Source organism: Hirundo rustica, chromosome 3, assembly GCF_015227805.2.
Source record: "Hirundo rustica isolate bHirRus1 chromosome 3, bHirRus1.pri.v3, whole genome shotgun sequence".
In the NCBI taxonomy this organism is placed as follows: Eukaryota; Metazoa; Chordata; class Aves; order Passeriformes; family Hirundinidae; genus Hirundo; species Hirundo rustica.
In genome coordinates this window covers 948,048-971,491 of record NC_053452.1, presented here as the reverse complement: position 1 = coordinate 971,491, position 23,444 = coordinate 948,048, and the positions used below count along the sequence as shown (strand labels likewise).

The window sequence follows — 23,444 nt, the reverse complement described above, 5'->3', positions numbered from 1 at the left end:
TCTGTTCTAAAGAGCAAGATTAAAGGTGAACACAGACCTCGTGTGTGGAAGATCAACCTCATTCCTTCCTGAGGACAAGCATCCACTCTCGTAGGCCCAAGAGAAAATATTCTTTTCTTTTAACAGCAAAACACCAACAAGGAATCTTTCCTGTTCTCAGGAGTACATGAATAAGATGATTATTTTGTGGAGAAAAGCTTGCACAATTTAATCTCCTCTCCTTTCTGCCCCACGTGGCACAGGCTACTCATTTTGCATATGGGCCATCCAGCTGCTCTCAAGTCCTCTATGATATACCCAGAACCACGCTCCATTTATCTGGGAAGACACAGGAAAAATGCCTTTCACCTGAATGTCTTAGGCACTGAATGATGTGATCCACTGAGGACACCACAATGTTAAAGTGCATTTCTTTTTCTTTTTTGCTGAAACCTGAATGTTTTAAGGGTCACTCATCCCACACTGCTATTTGAAAGCAGACTTTTTTTAATGCTCAGCTACAAACCTGCTTCTGGAACTACATCAATACAACCAGCAATGGAAATGATGACAGAAGAAACAGGCTTCCACGGAACATTCAAGTTGTTAAAAGAGAAATGAGAGACTGGGAGAGATCTTTTACTGTTCAAACACTAAGCAGCACAGAGCATTTCACTAGCAGCAAGACATGGCACGTGGACTTCTGTGCTGGAGCTGTCTGGAAGCAATTTCTGGGGAAAGAGCACTGAGGCTGAAGGAGTGTCAGCAGTGCCCCTAAAATCCAAGTCTCTTTGCCACCTCACAGACAGGAGGCTGGGATTATTCCAAAATAATCTGAAAGAGCTGCCTGAGAGCAGCTGGTTTTCAGCTCCCAGTTCAGACATATTAAAAGCCTGATGTGAATACCTAAAACACTTATTACCTGAAGTACGAACAAAATGGAGAAAGACAGAGCAAAAATGAATCATTGTTGATGAGAAAACGTGAAGGACACCCGACACATTTCCCCTTGGTATGATAAGGAATGAAATTAAGAATGGGGGAAGATCCAGTCTGCATTGAAAGATGTGCAATGCCCACAGCCTGTAAACATCTTACAGCATCACCTCTCAAGGACAAGCACTCTGCACAAATCACCTTGCATAAAGGATGGATATAGAGAAAATCCATAAAGACAGAACAAAGAACCTGTAGGATAAAGCATAAAACAGCTGATAAAATAACTTCTCTGGAATGACTAAGAACAGAACTGAAAGAAGCCCTCAACAATCCACTGCAAGTTCAGGAAGGGGAGCACATACAGAGCCTAGGACAAGAATCCAGTGCTTCGATTCCCATTTCTGGGGGCTTAGCCCAAATAAGACAACTCCAGTTCCAGAAGGCAGGTTCCAAAGTACTGGGACAGAAGAAATGGTCTTCTCCAAAGTGAAAGATTTCTCATCTCATCAATTTCACATCACATAATCAGTGTGATTACCTGAAGCCTGCCGAGATTACCTCAGCTTAAGGTACAGACAAGCCAAGACTATTCACCCAGGGAATTCTTTCATGTTCAAAACAGATGTCTAAGATAAATCAGGAGAAGAAAACAGTGAATTAACTGTCCAGGTATGAAAGGATATGCTGGGGGCTTTCTTTTTTTTAAACTATTTTTACCACCTTGGCTTCTATTGCGATCCATGTTGTCAACCCCCCCACACAACTTTTACCATTTAATATGGCATAACCACTGCTATTAAAAAAGAGTCAAAAGGATATGTTAAATACCGAAGATTTAAGTTTAAATTATGGAAAATGAGGATGAACACATTGATACAGGCTTGCAATTTTAATTTTTTTTAAAGGCCCCTATGGTGGGACTAGCTGTAGATGGCATCATGCTAATGCAAATGGAAAATAGGTTTAAAAAAAAAAACCAAAAACAAAACCAAAACCACTTTAAATAAGTATGAATTCATACCATACACATGTACATACTTAATCATTTTCTACATTAGCTCTGTTTGAACTATAAATCAAGTCTATACTACTAAAAGTTCAGTATGTGCAACATTAACCCGATCAAAGCATTTTATAAATACAAGCTTCTTTTTAGTATTGCAACATACTTCACTACTTAACATACTGCAAAACAAGTTCTACGTTTTAAATTCTGCTGTAATAGTTCTATCTGCCAATTAAGACTACAAATGGAAAAATACTTGCTAATCTTTAACATTTTGAAAATGCAAATATATTTCATTTTTTGAAAAGAAACAATCTTGTTTATCCTACTGGTGCTTCTTTAGACATTTGAACATACGACACTAACAAAATACAAACTTTGTAGTAAGCTTACAACATGTACTTCTCAGAGGCAAAAATAAAAAAAAAAAAACCTGGTTTGTATTTATGAAGGAACATCCATTTATTATAAAACAAGATTAAAGATATTAGAATTAAGTTGAAACATTAGAAGGCAACATTAGAACAACCATTTTAGAGCTTTGTGAACGAAGTGTAGTTTTTAACTTGCAAATCGGGGTGAAGGTAGCTCTGACCATGCTGTCCTCTTCTCTATAAATGGGATGAAGTGGAGAAGCAAAGCTTCAAGGTGTAAGGGTTGGAGCCATCTGTGAGGAGACAACACAGAACACACCGTGGGCACAGCTCACCTTCCATAACCTCTGCATTTCACACTCACACCTCCACTGGGGTCTGCCTTTTGCACATCCAAACAGAAAAACAGAAAGCTTTTCTGCCGTTACCAACTCTCCAAACTGAGATAAAACTGAAATTGTGAACAGTGTATTATCCATAGTACCTTCAAAAAATATCCTGCCCCTAAGGCCCATTATTAAGAAGGTGGACCAAAGGTGTGGGGGAATAAAAAAGATTTAAACTGTTAACACTTCACAGGGAGAAAAACTCCTAACAGTTAGGAGGAGATAGTTTAAAAATAATATTAGACACTGGCCTGGATTCAAAACTGTGTCTGGGAACACCTGGAAAAATTCCATTTAATCCAGTAACCTGTCTGAATTGTTCAGTGCAGTTCTGGTCTATTGCGTACCATGTTTAGCAGGTGAACTCACCCCACTTTGTTCTTGCTAGTTTGGAGCTAAATTCAGCTAGGCTTCACCATTTCTGGTTTCAAAGGGAATGTGCTACAGGAGCAGTAAATGGAGAGCTATGTACTGAGTGACTTAAAGAATCCCCCGTCCAAGACACTGCAGATTTCTTTATATTTGTTGTGAAAGCATCACAGCAGTGTTTGGTTGGAAGGGATTATCTTGCTGGATCACCCAGTTCCAACCTCCTGCCATGGGCAGGGATGCCACACACTACACCGGGTCACTCAGAGCCCCATCCAGCCTGGCCTTGAGCACTTCCAGGGATCCAGGGGCATCCACAGCTTCTCTGGGCACCCTGTGCCAGTGCCTCAGCACCCTCACAGTCAAGAACATCTTCCTAACATCTAAAACCTAAATCTCTTTTCGTTTAAAACCCTTACCCCTTGTCCTGTCACTATTTGCCCATGTCAAAAGTCACTCTCCCTCTTTTTCATATGCCCACTTTTAAAGTCCTTCTCCACAGAAAAGAAATTCCAGCGGTAAGATTAGGAAAATTTAACTTACTTGGGACTCTTATCTGGTAGTGATTAAGTACAGTGAGAGCTTCCACTGCATCTGTCTTACATTCCCATTCCAAGAGACCAGACAGTGTTTTGGCAGAGGCTGTCAAAAAGAGAAATAAAAATGGGAAGGAGGGGATCAGTAACACCTCCTGACAGTGCATACTCAGATCAAACCTGGATCCAAGTAACTTCCCAAACAGGGCAAATTTTACTTACGTTTTGGGTCAAACACTTTGTATTTTATAAAGCTGAGAACTTCATGATCCTCACATAACTGTCACAAAAATAAAATAAGATGTAAAACTCCAGTAAAAGTGCATATAAACAAATTAGCAAAAATTCCAGATTTCTGGAAGAGACACACAAAAAGGAAGATTCTGACTTTTTAAGAGAGTTTGCAAGAATTTATGGCAAATCATTTAAAAAATACGTTAAGATTGGTAACCCCTCAGAATACCATTCTGGAGCACGTAAAACAAGGCTCCTGTATCCGTGATATCACTGCAATCTCCAGTTTAATGGAGATTTAAATAACAAGTCCTGTTTTCTGACATTCCTGCTCCAATACAGTAGCTCTGAAGCTGGACATACAAGGACACCACTTGAGAACCAGGGTTCACTTTCTGGCAGAGTTAGAAAATATATTTTATTTAACTGAAAAAGAACTCACTGAACTGTCAGCAAGCTTACCGCTGCCTCCACTTACAGAGGCCCACTATTGCACATTTTCAGCATCCAGAGTTCATTTAGGATACAGCTGTGCCAAGGGTCCCAGAATACTTTTGGCTTTGTGTCTTTTCCCTTTCCTCCAAAAACTCCCCATATTAAACTCAACTTTATTTTCAAGATTTTGTTTCTCACATTAAAGAAATATCAATAAATAAAACTGAGACAGTAACTGCAAGATTGAACATATCCAGAGGGGGCTACAAATGTATTTTAAGGAACAGGTCTCTTCCAGTGGCTCTGCTGCAACCCTCCCAGTTACTTGTTTTTAAAAGCAGCACCACGAAAAGCCAGGACAGAGCCCCGAGATGGACTGCCAGTCCCTCCAAGCGCTCACCTTTACAAATGTTTCCTCAGTCACACACAGGGGAACGTTGTAATAATGCAGCACACACGAGGGTGGCTGGATGATGTTCTTGGATGCTTGGCCAGCACTGGTGAAGCGATTGTTCTTACTCATGGCAAAATCCTTGTAACTACTCGTGCCATCCTCCAGTTCAAATATCTGGCTTGGAACTACTGAGTGCTGCTTGGAAACACTGGGATTTAAGGAGAAAGTTTCTTAAATAATTAAGACTATCATACTTTGCAGATCATTATCTAATTAGAAAAGGGCTGATGTTTCTTTATAATTATTTGAAATAAATACAGTAAGAACAGGATGGATTGGATTTGACACCATCCATTTAAAAATGCAGAAAGAATGGATAAAACACATTAGGGAATACAGCTTATTAGTGGCCAATCCATGTAATGACAATATGCTTTACGAATGTAAATAAATACAATTCTAAATAGTAATAAATCTTAAGGTGTTGGGGTTGAAAGGGACCTTAAAGATTATCTCCTACCAACTCCCCTGCCACGGGCAGGAACAGCTTCTACTAGAGCAGGTTGCTCAAATCCTCATCCAGCCTGGCCTTGAACACTTCCAGGGATGGGGCATCCTCAGCTTCTCTGGGCACCCTGTGCCAGGGCCTCAGCACCCTCACAGAAAAGAATTTCTTCCTAATATCTAACCTAAATTCCCCCTCCTTCAGCTGAAAGCCAAAATAAACAGTTGCAAATTGGAAACCGTAACTCCAACAATGATAAGAGAGTAACGTGATATTGTCCCTTGGAAACCTCATTCCATCTGTCCACTGGTGGACTATTAATCTAATAAAACATATTTACCAGACATTGAGTCTCTTTCCAAATAACTTGACATTATTGAGATGTGTGACCGCTCTTTCTACAGCATATTCATCACCCATTTCAACCAGTGCTGTGCCCGGAATAGTCTTCATAAATTTCACCTAAGACAGATATGGTAAAAAAAGAAGAAAATTACATTGCAACAAAGAGCTCAACCAACAGTTTTAGAAAACATTAGGATATATTTTTAGACAATCTCAGCCAGGCTTTTTCCAAAGCAATTACAAGAATTATAGTAGTTTCCAGGTTTCTAATAAATGATGCCTTACCTTCTCAATGTTTCCATACAAGCAGAACAGGTTGAATACCCTTGAACAGTTCATCTTGAGCTGATGCAAGCCACTAACCATGACAACTGACCCAGAAGGATTTCCACCGTGCATGTAAGAGGAGGATGCCTGGGGCAATGGATAAGCAACAAGTTCTGGAGTGTCCCGAGATCCCATTCGGTACCGGCTTGGCAAGGGCAACAAAGGACCATGGGAGCCTGAGGAGATGAGAGACCACGTTTTTATGTTGTTTGAAATAATTTTCACTACATCAAAGCCTACACACATCATGCATATTTAAAGGAGGGATAGAAGGTTACAGCAATTGCTGAAAAAAGATATTTCAGTAATTACGAAAATCATTATCTTCCCTGCAGCGTGGAAAATATTTGAACATGAACGTATCAGAGGAAATAATTAAAATCAACATTCAGAAATATTCCCATGTAGTTACAGAGCTACATGACACCAAGAGAGAATATTACAAAGTCAAGAAAACAAACCAAAAGGAGACAGAGGTCAGGAGATGACACAGCTCTTTTTCCCAGAGACGTGAAACTAAGTCAGAAGACTGCCTTTCTAAAAAATGCTCATTTGGAATAAACAGGAATACTTAAACCCCCACACCAATATATCCACTACAGATAAAGTGACAAGTTTTACTGAAATAGACAATTTCTCCTTTTTTTCTTTCAGTGATGAGACACTACTAGTAAGCAATACCTCTGTTCATAGAAAATGTCAGCATTAAGGACCAAGGGGAGGATCCCTGTTTTTCTGAGACAAAAATAATGTGAAATTCACATAAGCCAAGTATAAAAGGAGCCTTTTGTCTTTTTGTTTTTCCCAGCAAAAGGCAGTAATGACAGGGAAACAGTGGTATAGGAGGAGATGGTCACATTACTTAAGGTAGAAGGATGTATCAGAAGAATGAAAAAAGAACATCACTGACTCAAGGTGGGACTTGGAAATTCTGGAGATTTGAAGAACCTTTGGAAGGAGTAGGCAGGATGTCAACCTACATTGTAAAATATCATAAATACCTTTGCAGAGAAAGAGGCAAGACCCATCACATAGCACCTGCCAGCTTTACAGAGAGAGTAAATAACTAGGAAAGCCACACGTGAGTGGGGACATTTGTTTCTCCACTGAGGTCTTTGCTCAGCACATGGAAGTGACAGTAGGTCTTGCCTTACAGAGAGCACTGGTAACAACCACAGCACTTCACAGCACTGACTCCTAACCATCATTCCTCTACAGTCACATAGCTGTACCTTCTCTGAATCAGCTAAATTAGACGTGCCATTGCCAACAATTCATAGCTTTGCATGCAAAAACTTCAGCGCTCTCTGCTCTACCAAACCACTGACCGCACTACGTTGCCATTTTCTACAAGAAAACTGCTCTCCCGATCCAGGTATCATTTTCTACTCATTGCCAGGGTGATGGCAAGAAAGGAAACTCCTCTGCAAGGAATGAACCTGTAGAGCTGAATGCTTTGGGTGGCAGGAAGAGGTGAGGCAATGAGTGCACACGGATTTCACTGAACCACCAGTGGCAGACTGACAGCACTGCAGGTGAACTGCTCATGCCGAAGGGAAGCACAGCCAAGCATTGATTAAACATTTAGAATTCCACAGAGCGTGTAAGAAATCGTAAGCAGCTGTCATCCCGTGTTACTTACCATAGCCATCATGTCTAAAGGATGATGGGTGCTCTCCCAAAATAGCTTGTCTCTGCCGGCCCTTCCCTCTGTCTGATGTGGGAAGGGAAAGAAACCAGTTTAGTACGCACAACCAGGCACCTGACTTCTCCAGTTAAGACACAAAGCTTCTAGTTAAGAAGTGAAAAAGTAATTTGAGTCCTTGTTAATTTTATAAACGATTTCTCATTCACTCTATGTCTAAAAACACAAGCTGTAGCCCTGGGACACCAAAATTAAAAGACTGCCGTCTGTATAACAAATTGCACTTAAGTTGATTGGGGGCAGTGGCCAATGAGGAGATGCAGACATTTAAAGTTTATGGAGGTACCCAAGAGTTCTCCTAAACAGACACCACACATTAGTATAGAAAACACCATACAGCAGGATTTACCCACGTGTCTCTTAAAACAAATTTGAAATGCAGTACTTTTGAAAGACAGTACCTGAATCATAATATTAGCTTCAACAGCAACACATTTTCAAAGTGGGCTTCTTTCAAGAAGTTTCAGCATAAGCCAACAACAACCTGTATTACATGGTTTCATAATCAGTAAACAGAGAGCATTACATATGTGTACATACATATTTACAGAACACCTACTGATTTACGGGCGTGCTGAAAGGATTGTACATTGCGGCATTATCAGCAGCACACAACAGTTCAAGTGAGGGGAAGCAGCACTGAGTAATGCACTTCAACAACAGTCAATCCTTTAAGAAAACCCAGTTCTCTAGGATATAAAGTTAAGCAAGGGGTCTACATTAATGGAGGGAAGCAACGCCTCACAGCCAAAGCTGTATTTTCCGATCAGATCCATGCTGCAAGACAAAAAAAAAAAAACCCTAAACTTACAGATTTCTTTGTGGCAAGCAACAATTCTTTTCTTACAATTGAAAAGATGGGGCAAGGCATTTATCAGTTTACAATGATTCTGAGGATATTTAAGTATGACTGCTGAAAATAGTAACTCCAGCCCAATGCAGTTGGAGGTGTTTTCCCCAAAAAACAGGAACTATTTGATTACACAACAGTGGTAGATGAAAACACATGTGGCTCTTTCTGCTCAGGATTTTGAGGCCAGGTTCCAAGTCAGATATTTACTTTGGCAGTAAAATCTGAAGAGAGAGCAGCACTGAACACTTTCAAATATATAGAAAGATTACTGTTGTCAAGTTTACTTTTCCACTCCCTTTTCAGGCTCCAGTTCTTGGCTCTAGAAACCAAATGAGCGGTCAGATCAAGCATTCTGAGCATTTAAACTGTATGCGGTAATCATCTTTCAGAAAAATCAGTTTTGTAATTCCAATCCGTGGAACTAAATGCCTTGAAACTGCCTACAGTAAAACACAGTCAAGAATCACATTCTTCAAATGAAGAATTCAGTGAGAGAAGTTTGAAAAATATTTCCTCCTCGTGGTGGTGCAGGTCTCTCCTTGCCCCATGCTTGTTCCTTCCTTGAACAATTCCCCTGGATTGTGCCAGTACAAATACTTGTGTAAACAAGCATTGAAACACAAGAACTGACCTGTGTTAAAAATAATTCTGAGAGGTTTTTTTATAATCTTGTTTAACCTTGGGTTCCTTGACTTTTAGTTTTGTTTTACATCAGGTCCTTGAGTCACTGAGCAAAGTGGTATTGCCATCAAAATAAATGCTCTGAACTATAGTTTGAATCCTCTAGCTAAAGGCAAGTAGAATACTAAGTCAGGTGGGTTTGTTTCATTCAATCTAATGCAATATGAGTTCACAGCAGGCACTTGTTAGGAAGTTTACTTTACTGGAGAAAGATTAAGGGCAATTTATTACCATAAAGAACTAAAAACAGTTCTTAAAAAAAAAAAAATCACTAGTAAAATACATTTCCTTCCTAACATTTGAAAGGCAGGTGTGAAATTCTCCAAGGATTTATTGGCATGTCTGTCCTTGGAATGAAATTCCTTAGGGATAAGATCTCTGCTGCAGTTAGAGCCCTACAGGTCAGGTCACACTATGTTCAAAAGCCAAATAATGCTGTAGCAAGAGTGAGTTGAAGGACAAATACATAAACTGTTTCAAAGAAAACCCCACCTCCTGGATTACTTTATGGGCAAAACTGCTCTAGATGCCTGTTTTCTCAAGTACATTTCACTGTTCATTTAACAATTTATATTCCCATTGTCACATAAATTAACATGGATCATAGCAAATGAAAAATCAGGCTACGTACAATATGTAATTATATATATATGTAAAATACAAATCTATTTTTTTCCTCTTCTGTGTAGTAGGGTGCTCATGGATAGAGTAACACAAGAAAAACAAGAGTATAGTTCTTGAAAAGAGCAAGCCACACCTATCCTAAGGTTTTCATTTTCCACTGTTTGCTCAAGTTTGGGGAGGTTTTAGTTCACACAGTCACACCTGTCTGCAGGCCAATTATATAACGCAATTAGATGCACAGTGTTACAAGTCAGCCTCCAAACATTGCAATGATCAAAAGATACAAGGGTCAAATTAATCCTTTCAACTTTTCAAATTAAAACCTTTAGGTTTTTTTCCTTGTCCATGAGTTTCTTCAGAATCCTTTGTCCTTGACTCAAGAATTTGAGAAAAAAAATTTGAATCCAAATACAAATAGTAATAATCTACAAGCTGCAACCAATACTGTAGCTCCCTTGTTAACTTTTTACAAGAACTTCATTTTGAAAAGCCAAGCCCTAAGTTTTTAGTTGTACAACAGTTTCACAAGCCCAGTGTCTCTGCAGAATGACTCTGAAAGTGCAAATCTCTTGAGAGAGCCAAAGCCCTGCTTCTCATGGAGCCTTTGGTAAGTAGATACTCTGTTTTGGTCACATTGTCTTCACTTTTCTACCTTTACATTGAACACATTATTGTACATAGGTTACTGAACACTGCACTTAATAGTTACAGAATTTTGGTTATTTTTAAATAAACACTTCACAGGAGTTAGGCTAGACAGCAGTTGGACTGTACATATATAATCATAGTTTCCACTGACATGAATTAAGCTCTGAGAATTTTTACAGCTGAGTACTTGAGAGACAGTATGCCTGTACCAATTGTGAATTTCCCTATTTTATTACTTAAGTATAGCTGAGGGGACTTACTGGTATTGCATTGCTCAGTTCCAGCTATCTGCATATAAGGATTGAATTTCCCTACCGCTAAACAATATTTACACTGTTAAGTCTGAATGCAACTCTCACATACAGCAAGTAATGAAAATATTACAACATCAACGATACCAACAAGAGGTTCTTAATTTTAGAGGTTCTTGACTTTTCAGTGGTAATTTTAAGGGAAATAAGACCAGCATACATACAAACTTGAACAGAATGGGTACAGTCTATCATGTTATTCATCCCACACAAATCTGAAGTACTGAAAATGTCCTCCTTTAAAAACTTGTGGTGGTGGTGCATGCAGTATGCAGACAAGGTGAACTGCAAGTCTGAGGTTTTTCAGAGGGTTTTTTTGTTTGTTTGGGGTTTGGTGTTTTTTTTGCTGATGCCGATGTGGTGCATGATGAAGTGTAGAGTCAGCCTGCTTGAAGTCCTCTATCCTTCTTAATGCCTTGTCCAACATAGGGGAAAAGAGTCCTTTCGAAGGAGAAGCAGTGTGCAAGTTTGTAGCTTATAAGGAATAGTCTGTGCCAGGATTCCTCTCCTCCAAAGAGAGAGAGCTGCTTGGAGAAATGCAAGTCCTTGAGAACTGCGAAGGTGCTTGGAGGTGTGGGCTCCTTGTCGCACTAAGTGCTCAAGCGCACGGCAGTAGGGGGCACTAGGGCTCAGGGTGAATTCCCTGCGGGGGCACAGCCTCTCCAGCAGCGCTGGCCTGCTTTGGAAGGGCTGGTGCCACACGGCCTGACACGTGGGAAGGGCTGGCATTAGTACAGTCAAAGAGCTACAGGAGAACGGATCAGAACCTACCTCGGCGGCCCAGATATGGCTTAGTGTAGTCCCAACTATCGTTGTCATTCCTAATGACATTTAGTCGAGTTGGCTGTTCAAATAGAGTAAAAGTGAAAGAGGTTAAGCCTTGACTATATGTATTTTGGGATTTTTTTCTGAGTAAAATTAAAAGAGAAGGTCCAAGCATTACCCTTGCATATTCAATTTTTAGTGTGCAGCATCCTGCATAGATATCTGCTCCATTGAGTGCAGCCTTCGCCTTCTGGGCACAGAACACTGATTCAAACGTACACATCACGTTAAGGATCTTTTTCCCCAGGTGTCTCATTCATATCCCTTTTATCTTATGGGGTTTTACTTTTGTAGCCTGCAGGTATTTCACTATTGTATACACTAGAAGATTTATCACAGCAGTTACTTTACAGCAAAAAGAACTAAGTGCACATCCTTTTTAGCTCACCAGCCAAAAAAACCCCCAAGTAACTAAAAGAGGGACTTTGAGTGAACAAATACTCGTCTTGCCTCAAAAAATCCAGAATAACCCCCAACTGTGCAAGTCATCTGAACCTGACAATTCCATTTATGACAACCTTAACACACACAGACAGTCAAACTATTGTCTGTTAGGATAAATAGCAATTAGTTTGATTTAATAGAAGTTAGGCGGTTCCCTTTGCCTGGAAAATCATCAGTGCAGCCAACATATTGGTAGCATCTGAAATCACAAAACAATGCCAAATAATTTGGCAGATTTTGTCCAGATTACAGTTAAAAAATGGATGGTAATAAAGCTCTAGGAAGAGGGCTGTCCGAGTTTCAAAAATTTCATAAAAGACCTAATCATATCAGACTTTGGACTTCGCAAACCACAGCAACACGCAACAATTCTGAACATTCAACCCAAGAATAACTCATGGCTGCAAACAGAGTAAACAGGATGAAAATGGAGCAGGGAATTTCTTCAACACATGATGCCCAAGAATCAAGGTCAAGCATGCCTAAGTTGGACTTTGCTTTATAAAGCCAAACCAGTAGGACAAGCAGTACATAGTGGGACTATTTGAGAAGAGTCTGAAGAAGACAAACTGCACCTCTGCAATCCCTTACCCATTTCTTGAGTATCAACACAGGCAGAAACCATGAAACCTCTGTGTGTAAGGGCCTGTCAAATCTACGATATAATTCACGTCTGCAAATATTAAGTCTGAGGAACTATAAACATGGTTATCGGTTGTTGACAAAGCTATTTTCCTACAAAGATGAAATGTCTAAGTACTACTTTGTCTTACACACATACAAAAATTAGAAGTCACCTGTCTTAGGTAGAAATTACGACATAATTTGGTATTTTTCTGACATTTGCATGTTAAACTCATTCGGAGTCAAAAACCTACAGCAAAAAAGACAACAAAATCACACTCAAAAAGGATATTCAACCATGGCTTGTATTCCATTTCTCTTGAATATAACAATGCGCTGAACTTTTCCAACAGGGTTGCACACAGTGTACAAAACATCCTAAGAAAGAAGAAGAAAAAAATTGTAGTCAGATGTGAAATTCCAATCACTTTTGGTCCACAGAACATTTTCTTGCAGCAACATTTAAATACCAAAGAGCAAGGAAAAGGCTTGTTAAGTGTCCATTTCTTATTTTCCCTTCTACAATTAATACATTTATGATTGGCATTTTTATGGATCGATATACTAAAGGCAATCAAATCTGAAAAAAAACCCAGGAACAGACTTCTGTAAGAAGTAACTCATGCAAATGCTGGTTTAACGAGTATCGTCAACCATGTTAAAACTCAGTGACTGCATCCGTGGCTCAAGCTCTGCTGCCTTTGAAGAGTTGCCCTGAAGTAGCTCCACCACAGCAGAGAGACAAAGTGACACTTGTAACACATTTCATAAGATTCCAGCAGCTGAGTCCATGCTCTTTTTCAGAGAGTAACAGGAATAGTTCAAAATGTGAACTCAGAAAGCTCATCAAAATGAGAATTTCAAATGAGTTTTCCTTCACCTGAAGCAAGTGGGTGCTATGCTCCTTCCTTTTTACCTAAACCAAATACCTCCAAAATTATCATTCCAAGATCTTGGTGTACATCTTCAGGATCAAGAGGGAGAAGTGGCAAAGGAAATCAGTGTAATATTTATTACTATGTTTTGCAGAGTAGAGGAGCAATTGTGAGGCAAACGAGCCTGAACCCATAAAAATAAGACCTGTGAGATCCTTTACAGAATGCCTGGCAGCACAAAAGGCTGTCTTCCATCTCTCCTGTTTGGGAGAAAAGATTCCTAGAAACTTTGCAGCTCCAGGTGACACTAATTTTCGTATGACTTCCCTTCACAATTTGTCCCTCAAAAAATTTCTTCCCAGTCACTTCATTAAAACCAAAAAAAAATGTCTTTCAAAATATAAGCTCCACTCAAAACTCTATCAGTGTCATTAGCCTGAAGTAAAGCTTTACAACAAGTTTTCTGGAATCATTTAGACTTGCCACTTAAAACTGGTTGTAATTTTTCATCTGTTTTTTCTATCTGTAGTTCAAATATTAGAAGAGTGATGAAGAGGAAGAAGTATTATTGGGCTTTGTGTCCTCTTTTTTTTTGAGGGATATTTGGTTGATTTTTGTTTTCTTTTGTTGGGGGTGGTTTTTTGTTTTTTTTTAAAAATGCAGACTTTGCCCGAGGCATTCTTAATTTAACTAGTTCTTAACCCACTGGACAAGAATTTGTATTTTTCTCACCACATTTTTAGCTGTTATGGGCACAGCTGCTCTCCCCAGTTGTGACTACGCTGTTTCCAGTGAGCTCTGCTGCTTGCCAGGAATTCTGGAAATCTGCCTGCTTCTAGCACTCATTTGTATATGCTAAAGAAACAGCTGGGGGCAGTGGGAAGGAAGAGGTTAGGGGGAGTTGTTTGTTTTTAAAAGGGAGCTACTGTGCCAGAGGCTTCGTCCTCGGAATTCCCATGGAACTCTCCTAGCCCAGAACCAGGCTTGTGCTCCCGGTTTCTTCGAGCATCCACCTTCAACTCAAAGGCAAATTTAAAATGCATGAATGAAGCAGTTTCCAAAATTTGTGTTGCAGTCACGTGCAAAGAGTACTTCAGCTCAGTCAGTGGATTTGTTCACACAGCTCAGGGCAGGGCTGCTTTCAAACACTAAAAAGCAACTCATACCGTGGCACGCTCTTCCATAAAGGAAATTGACAGGAGAAGGAAAATTCATCACTCATTGATGAATCAACAGACAAAAAGCTATCGATACTCACAGGAGAGTGAAGCAGAAAGCATGATGTGGAACTGATTACTTGAGGTAATTTCAGCAATACCAAGTTGCAGCCAATTTGCTCTCATAATAGAAAGCACATTAAACAAAACTTAATGCTTGCATTAAGTTACTTGGTTCCACACACCCCAAACACTTTGATTGATCCACAGCATCCTACATCCCTAAGAACAAGGGATTCATACTTGTATCACAGGACACAATTTTAAATTTTTTCCTGAAATATTTCTGTGCAATTTAACATCTACTATAAAATCTCTGTGAAAAATATAAGCATTTAATGCATGATAAAACATAAATTCTTAAAAAATAATAAAAAAAAACCACCCTGTATCTTAAAAAAACATGTACATGTGCCATTAATAAAAGGCAATAAATTAGGATGCAAATGTATAAATGGTACGTCTTGAGATACTCAAAAGGAAAATATGTTGGCCCAAGTAAAAGTGAGGAAGATTCCATCAAACATCATCAGAAGATAAAGGTTTCACCTCTCCACAAAGAAAATACTTCAGAAGAACTGCAACAAAATGACCCTCCCTTACTGGAAAAAATTCCTTGCTCGTTAACCATACACCACTCAGAGCCTAAAGGCTCAATAACAATCTTGATGTTGTGGCAACACATTTGGAAATATTCCAGAAGCACGCAGCAACTTAAACATTTCAAAACCCTCACTTCCGAAGCCTTCAAATGCCTTGCAAAACACCTGCACAAGACTGAATCGTCCTGCAAAAGCTTTATTTAAGAGCGTGCATGTGAAGATAGAAAAACGTAAATAAAAGAAGACGGAGCGTACCACTGTAATCGGGTAGAGAGGATTCTGAATCGACAAGAGGAGAACTTTATTCCCACCGGACGGGTCATCCGTGTTCCCTGGCCGCGTGATCCTCTTGCTTGTGGAGTAGTTGAAGAAGGCCTGCTGCCCAGCGATGTACACAGGCTCATCCGCTGCGAACGTCACGCATTTCTTCGCGCTCTCCACGTTCTCGAACTCCACCAGAGCCTGGCGCTTGAACGGCATCATCATGACATAGCTGGGGAGGGAAAGAGCGCACTGAGCTTTCCCGCTCGCTCAGCTCACAGCTCATTTATGACATGTTTTGTCTCCAAACAGCTCCTAACAAAGACATACCATATGGTTCCAAACTTCTCCAGGGCTTCCACGAGATCCGCTTCCACCACAGACTCACACAGCCCTCGCACGTGGACCACAGGAGAAACAGAGACTTTGTGATGGCTTCCCCCGGCATCCTAGCAACAAAACGACATTTTAAAACTCAACACAGGGCAAGGAACGCTCCTATCGTTAATTAAAATTAAATACTTGGTAGACACTACGCTGGGTCCAGGAGCAGCCATCTAAATGCACAATCTAAGCGTGTGTTAAATAATTCAACTTTTCTTTCCAAACGGATCGCCAAGTTCAGTTGCTGAAGTCTACTTAAAATTAAAAGCTTTTCAGATTTAATTAATCTGTTTGCACACACAGGTTTTTTCTCGTATAAAAAAAAAAAAATAAAAGCAGCCATTTAACACTGATTAAATTGCAGGAGGTCTTACACACACCCTATTCATTAGGAGCATAAAAAAAAAAATTAGGACATGTCCAACAGCTAAAATATTTCTGACACACTGCTTGCTGATGCCGGTATGTTTTTGAGAAAGGCTGGGAGAATAAAAAAAGCAAGAACAAATGAAGGCCATCTGTAAACTGAATGCAAATTGAGTATTTTTCCAGTGCTCCACAATGCAAGAAAATGGATTACGGTTGAAATAAACCCAACCTCCCTTCAAATTCTGAACACACATGTTTTTTAAAACTCACAATTTCTGTACATATGGGGCTCTTTTTACCCCAAGGCTGACTACTATTAATGGATCCAGACATCATACATTAGCACAAAGCATTCCCACCATAAATATTTTTCAGAGCTACTTTCAGACAGGCTCAGTTCTGTGCAATTGAAGAATTTGGGTTGCAATCAGCTCATCTTTCCATGAAAACCCTGAAGTAAGGCTGAAATTTACCTTAAATATTCCAGGACACAGAGAGTTTAAAAAAAAAAAAAAAAAAAAAAAAAAAAAGTAAGCCAATAATGAGAGATTATAAAAATAAGATGAGATATAATAAAGGGCACACTGAAATATACTGCAAAAACCCAGCACAAAATTTCATATTTGTAAAAGCAGTGTGAAGTTGATGTATTCAAATTTAATGATTACATCAATGTGTTCCATCTAACAGATTAAGTCTTGTTGGTTTTTCACTTTTTCTTAAACAGCAGCACAACATCTTCTGAAACTCGAGAGAGGTTCTCATTTGTAGCACAAAGCAGCATTGAGCTCCAATAATTAAGTAACCACTATGATTGCTACTACTGTTAGACACTCCTTTCTTCTCTGTCCATCTGAACTACAGATGCCAGGAAAAAACACATTCCAGATAACTACAAATTGAGTCCTGTGTGTTGAACTCCTGTGTTCCATGTACAGCTCTCACTAAACAATGACAGATTCTTTCCCTTTAAATCAAGGATTTGACCATTCTGTTTGAATCAAAAGCCAGCACTTCAGGCTTCCTCAGACGTCAGAACAATCTGCTGTGTAATATTTTAAGCTTACCTTACATTTTATTTGTTTGCAGTATGAAAGCATTTTAAGTGGCAACATGTTTCTTTGAATAACAACTGCGGCAATGCTGGGAAATCACCACTGGTGATATTTGCATAAATTACTTTGTATCCTGAATCAATCAGCTCGGGTGCATGGCAGCAGCAGTGATCAAAGCAGTCACCAAAGGTTAATACTTTGAACTGCAAATGCTTAGGCAATTGAAGAAGGAACACAACTACAGAGATTTTATTTTCAGCTTAAATGTTCTTAACCCACATATACCCTTTTCAAAGCTGAAAAAAGCACCTGAGGAAGTCTTCACGTGAAAACTAACAATACCGCTTTTTCCTGCAAACCCCATTACTCTGAGATGTTGAGATAAAAGGCAGATTTACTTTATTTACAGTCTACAGAACAACCAAAAACAATTGGTCAATTATTCATTTTCCTGCACACTTGCTCCTGTATTAAGATCCCAGTTGGTACCAGGGGGATGCATTTCCTTTTAGTTTTCTTTAACACACTTGAGAAATCCCATCTAATAATATTTCTGTCTAATCACATGGTGAATACAAGCAATGATTTGCTCATTGAAGCAGACTCACCACAAGGAATAGTTACTAGCAACTTAGTACTTGCTACTCACTCCCTTTTTGAACTATTACGTCCATAAATCACATCGAGCTTTTCCAAGAACGGGTACTCAGAGTATTTCACACTCCCTCCCCTTCCCAGCTCAAACTTCTGGTTTAGCTTCAGTTCATGTTTCTTTGTTACGCACATCCCTTTGTGTTTTTATCTACTAGCAGGTATTAGTAGATAAAAATCTTTCTAACAGTGCAAATTCTCTTAAAAATTAAGACTTTTACACTTGCATCTTCAAATCTATTATCCATGAGTTACATGAACATGTACAGGTGTCTGCACTTCTGCAGAACATCAACAAATACAAATTTTGCTTTCTGTTGTCATTACAACAGCGTTTGGCTTGCCAATCCCAGTTTCCTTCTCCCAAAACATCATACAGAAGGTGTTCTTTTAGCAAGGTTTAGCAGGAGATTAAGAAAGAACCAAAAACAGCCTTTCTAACAACCTGCGCAGAAGCTCGAGAAGCACGGGATAAAAAAACCCAAAAAGCTCCCTCAAAACAAACAACAGAAAAACAACCCACACACCCCCCCAAAGACCCAAACTTAAATGAGTGATATCTCAGCCACCTGCCATGAACTTAAGGACTTGCGTACAGAGAATTTCAGAACCACTTTTATACACATAAAACCACTGAGGTGGCCAAATCTGCTTTACCCCAAAGAGTTTCTAGCCAGCAGCAGTGAACTGCAGCACAAGAACCGAGCACAGACGAGTCCTGGGCCAGGAAGCCTCAAATTAACACTCACAGAGCACGTGGGCTGGTGAAAGATGGGCACGCGTGCCACAGGTATACATTTGGGTGCAAGAAAAGTCTTCACAAAGGGCAGGCACACGTATTATTGTCAAACAAGTTCTGCAGCTACAAAGCTGCGGTATCGAGCAAATCTAGAACGACCCTGGGTTTCCTCTAGGAGAAATAAAACCAGCAGAGCACACGAAGAATCAAACGTGTCTGCAGAGTGTGAAGTGTGCACCTAAGGTCAGAACATTCACAGCTCATCCGACTGCTGCTGGAATTTCTCCCCAGAGATGAACAATGCAGGATTCTGACCAAGATCTCACAGCCAGCGTATCTTGAAAGCTACATGTGCTCCAGTTGGCACACAGACAAAGGTTACATCTAAGCATCTGCTCACACACTGACTAACAACCACCACTATTTCTCTGCCTACAAAGGAGCCTTTCAGTAGCTCAGCTCCCACGAGAGCACAAAAGCCCCATGCAAAACTCCGACACCACATTTGCACTCCACCAAAGCCAGGAGAACAGAGTAGCCAATGTTACTGCTGTACCATTTATATATATACCTATATATCAAGGGGGTTTGAAAGCTCAGTAATGATTTCTTGAAGAATCATTAGGTTGGACAGAAAATGCAGCTAATTTAAATAGATAATGGAACTGACTTCCTGTTCAAGACCGGTAACAAGGACAGAAAAGGTTTCCCTCAAGAAAGAAACCAGGAGCACAAAAATGCTTACCCTGAAACAAAGCTGAGGCACAAAGGGAAGCACTGACATATCCAAGCAGATGAAGTACAAACAAGTGACTTCACATACCTAAGACTGTAACAGAAGCAGCTTCAAAGAATGGCTGTGGCATTTTAACATCCATTTTTTGGTGACCTACATACCTCTAGACAACATTTGAAAGATAGCAATGGCTTCTTGCTAACGAAATAGAGTTTGCCATTCCGAAAAGGAAGAATCATGGGCTGTAGGTTGATGCCTCTCTTGCTCATCAACTCCAGATTAGAATTTTCTCACCAACTGTTTGCACAAAAATGTGTCCTTTATCCTGAGTTGCAAGGAGATCTGCTTTCCATTTAGCATCCAGGAAGTTTCAACAGAGAGGCTGAGAAGCTGCAGGATCACATCCCTTGCAGCAGCTGATAGCTCTGTCTGTATATTCAGACACCACATCTCACTCCCCCCAAAGGTAAGAACAGGGATAAAAGATCTTCCTGACTTCACAAAAATGCTTAGGAATAGTCAGAGACAGTGAGGGAAGTGGATGCTACAGGTTGCATAAATATGACATTAATCCATAAAACTGACATTTAAGGGAGGGAGAGGGGATGAAGCTGAAAGGCCCTGAAAATTCCCTTAAACACAGTTTTCAGCCCACATTATCCCAGCTCCTGACCCTCTACTACCCTGCAATTCTGATTCCTCTGACAGGGCTCCACCACCACTCAACATTGCTTCTGTCAAGGTCATCCTTCCAAATCACACTCTCCCCCACTGAACACTTCTGCAGGAACACATCCTGCTCCTTCCCTGCTCAACATCCCGCTCTGTTCCTGGCTCCTCAGCCTGGAGATGAGCCACGAAGGAGAGGGTAGACCTCTGGCTTATGAGAAGTGTCCACACAAGTGGGAAACAGAGGAAACAAAGAGCAAAATGAATGTTGGATCTCCCACAGAGACTTCTAGGCACCTTTTTCAAAAAATCAAATTAAAACAAACCCCACAACAACAAAAGACACCAACCAAAAGAAAACAAAACCAAAAAGAAAAAAAAAAAAAAACAGAGGCATGAAGAGCTTCTTCAGCCAAATGCAACAATCCCAGAACAGGAACCTGCCACAATAATAAATACAGCCCAGGAAGGTAACCCCACCAACCTGCTACAGGAGTCCTAGCACAAAAGAGCTTTTATACAAGGGCATGTAATCCATGAATGTATAGCTCACTGATATTCCAGAACATATGTGAGGGAAAAATAAATAAATAAAAAAACCCAACAAACCACCCAACAAATCAAGGCTGCCAGACTCCTATCACTCACTACCCTGATCATCCACACCTCATCATCATTTCACCATCATTTCCTATTTCTCCTCTTAATTCCCCATTCGCTATAGTTCCTCCTAATTATTTTTCTGCTCTCTTCTGAGCAATCCAGGACACTTACACTTCTCCCTTCCTCTCAGCCTACCTTCATCTTTTATGGCTGAACCACATACAACTTTTATAAGCCGAGAACATTTCCCTGCAGAGGAATGAGTAAGATACATCACAGAATAAGTAAGTTTCCTGCACAATTTTGTATCTGTTAGAGAAAAAAAGCATGAAAATTCACATTAACTAACTACTTAATACAAGTTGGCATTTTGCTATCAAAAGCTTCAGATAAAATTACTAACAAAAGCACTCGGTCATTCAGTTTTCACATCTCCGTGTGATGTTACAGCTTAAAAAACCAGTTTGATCTCCAGCATCAAGACAACTTCTGCCTCTCCAACAGTGAATCCGTGAATAAATTGTCAATGCCACTGACACACCCAGCTGCCAAAAAACCCCTCATGTTCTCGACTTGCTACGATTTGTTTCAGTTTCTTTACTCACAAGCCTCTCAGCACAGGCCGTACTTGAGATCCAAAAGGTGGCATTACATACCCCATGCTCTCATTACCACGAAGGGTGAACTTGGATAAACTGAGACATCATGAAGACCCTCTGAGCCAGAGCCCAGAAAGGAGGGAAAAGAGAAATACAAGAACAGGTTGATTTCACAAAAGTACTGCAGAAAAGAGGAAAGGCAAAATCTCCTTTGTGCTTGGAACACTCACTGCATGGCGTTCAGCTCTCCTACAGGACAAACTTTCCAGATAACTTAAGCGACTAGAAGGATTTATTTCAGCACTGGCCTTTAAGACAGAGCACGTTACTAAGTCTTGACTACAACAGAGGTGCTGCTCTGTCACAAGAAACTTGAGAGTTAGAACAGTTCTCTCTGGAAATTTGTATCAGAAAACTTTTGTAATAACGTGCTGGTTTGGACTGGGGTAAAGTTAATTTTCTCCATAGTAGTATGGGCTATATTTTGGATACCTGCTTGAAACAGGCTGATAATACAGAAGTTTTCCTTCCTGTTGAGCAAGAATCAAGGCTTTCTCTGCTTCTCCAGTGGCTCCACACATGAGCACAGCCGAGACAGTCACCCCAAGTGACCAAAGGGATATCCCAGACCCTATGAAACCGTGTTCAGCATATAAAGTGGGGGAAAAAGAAGGGAGAGCACGATTTTCCTCACTTGTACCCTTTTAATTCCCTTCCCCACCAGCCCAGGCAGGAGTCAGCTGTGCAGTGCTTGGGTGCAGGAAAGGGTTAAATAAATTTAGCAGGCACCTTCTTTATCAATAGATTCAACTGATGGAGAAATGGTAACAGCAAATGCTCCCTCATTAACATTCCTTCATCGCAGTGATAAGTAAGTTCATTTTAACAAATCACAAATTCCAAATTTCAAGCTTTGACATTAAATCGATGTTTTCTTGATTTGGCTTATTCAAGTCAGAAACAGAAAGAGCCATCAAGGAGAAAAATGGCTGTAATCAGATAGACGATTAGTTAGATAAGGAATTAAACAGGAGACAGAAAAGTCTCCTTAGCTCAAATTTATGGGTCAAGGACTACCTTGATGCTTGGATGCAAATTCACGAGGATGAGATACGCAGAAAAAAAAATTTAAAAAACCAACAAAAAAGTGAACCATCGTGCTTACAGCAGTGTGAGGAAGGGAGGGAGAAAGTAGAATTAGAAATCAATTTTGAAAGGAGGCAGTGGTTTAAGATCAGCCTTATCGCCGTATGGTGCCAGACACAAAGGTAGAAGGGAGGATGAAAGAAACCCTCGGCCGCGTTTTCAGCCCCCGCCGCCACCCCCCCGCTCGCTGTTTCTATAGTTACGCTCAGCAACAGGGCCGGCACAAAACTTGCAATGGCGATACCCCGAAAGGCTCCAGCTGCTCGCGGAACAGCGGCAATCCCTGCGCCCCCGAACCCACATCCTCACACCCATCCATCCATCCGCGCCTCGGGCTGCAGGCTCAGCCCGTGCCCGAGGGCGGTGAGGAACGAGCGCACGCCTGCGGCGGGGAGCGCCGAGCGGAGCGCGGACCCGGCCCGGAGCCCCCGCCATTCCCACCCCGCCGGAAGCGCCTCCATGCCTGGGAAGCGGACGGAGGGCCGCGACCCCGGGAAGGCCCGGCGGCCGCGGGAAGCCCCCCGGCCCTCCCCGAGCACGGCCCCCCTGCCCGGGGAGCAGCGCCGGGGGCGGCGGCGGCCTCGCCCGCGGGAGGGGCGGGCCGGGCCCCCTCCCCCCGCCGGCAGCCTGTGGGGAGCCGCCCCCCGCTCGCCGGCCCCGCGTCCCTCACCCCGCCCGAGAAGCCGCCGCCGCCGCGGGACGCCGGGGGCTTGTCCCGCCGGCCCTCGCTCTCCTCCGCGCCGCTGTACTCGATCTCGCCTTCCTCGGCAGCGGCGCTGGGCTTCAGCCGCTTGGCCTGGCTCTCGTAGGCGCCGTCTTCCTCCTCCTCCTCCTCTTCCTCCTCGTACCGCTCTCCGGACGACGGCGACGACATGTCCGCGGGAGGGAAGGGGCGGCCGGCGGGGGAGACGACGCGGGAGCGGAGACGGAGCCGGCGGCGGCACCGAGCCCGAGCGATGCTCTGTGTCCCGTCCCCCGCACACGGCCCGCCCCG

At 41.4% G+C, this 23,444-nt stretch overlaps 1 protein-coding gene across 1 annotated transcript; it reads right to left on the bottom strand.

The window, feature by feature from the left end:
- Window positions 1–1,792: 1,792 nt before the first annotated feature.
- On the bottom strand, window positions 1,793–23,443 carry HNRNPLL (heterogeneous nuclear ribonucleoprotein L like). Its single transcript, XM_040058975.2, has 13 exons — window positions 23,121–23,443; window positions 15,830–15,948; window positions 15,494–15,731; window positions 12,837–12,922; window positions 11,595–11,691; window positions 11,423–11,495; window positions 7,472–7,543; window positions 5,788–6,005; window positions 5,498–5,619; window positions 4,659–4,860; window positions 3,812–3,869; window positions 3,597–3,695; window positions 1,793–2,591 (listed from the first exon to the last, which is right to left on the bottom strand). Exons 1-13 carry the CDS (start codon window positions 23,322–23,324, stop codon window positions 2,536–2,538), a joined length of 1,644 nt encoding a protein of 547 aa, XP_039914909.1. The 5' UTR covers window positions 23,325–23,443; the 3' UTR covers window positions 1,793–2,535.
- Window position 23,444: the final 1 nt, after the last annotated feature.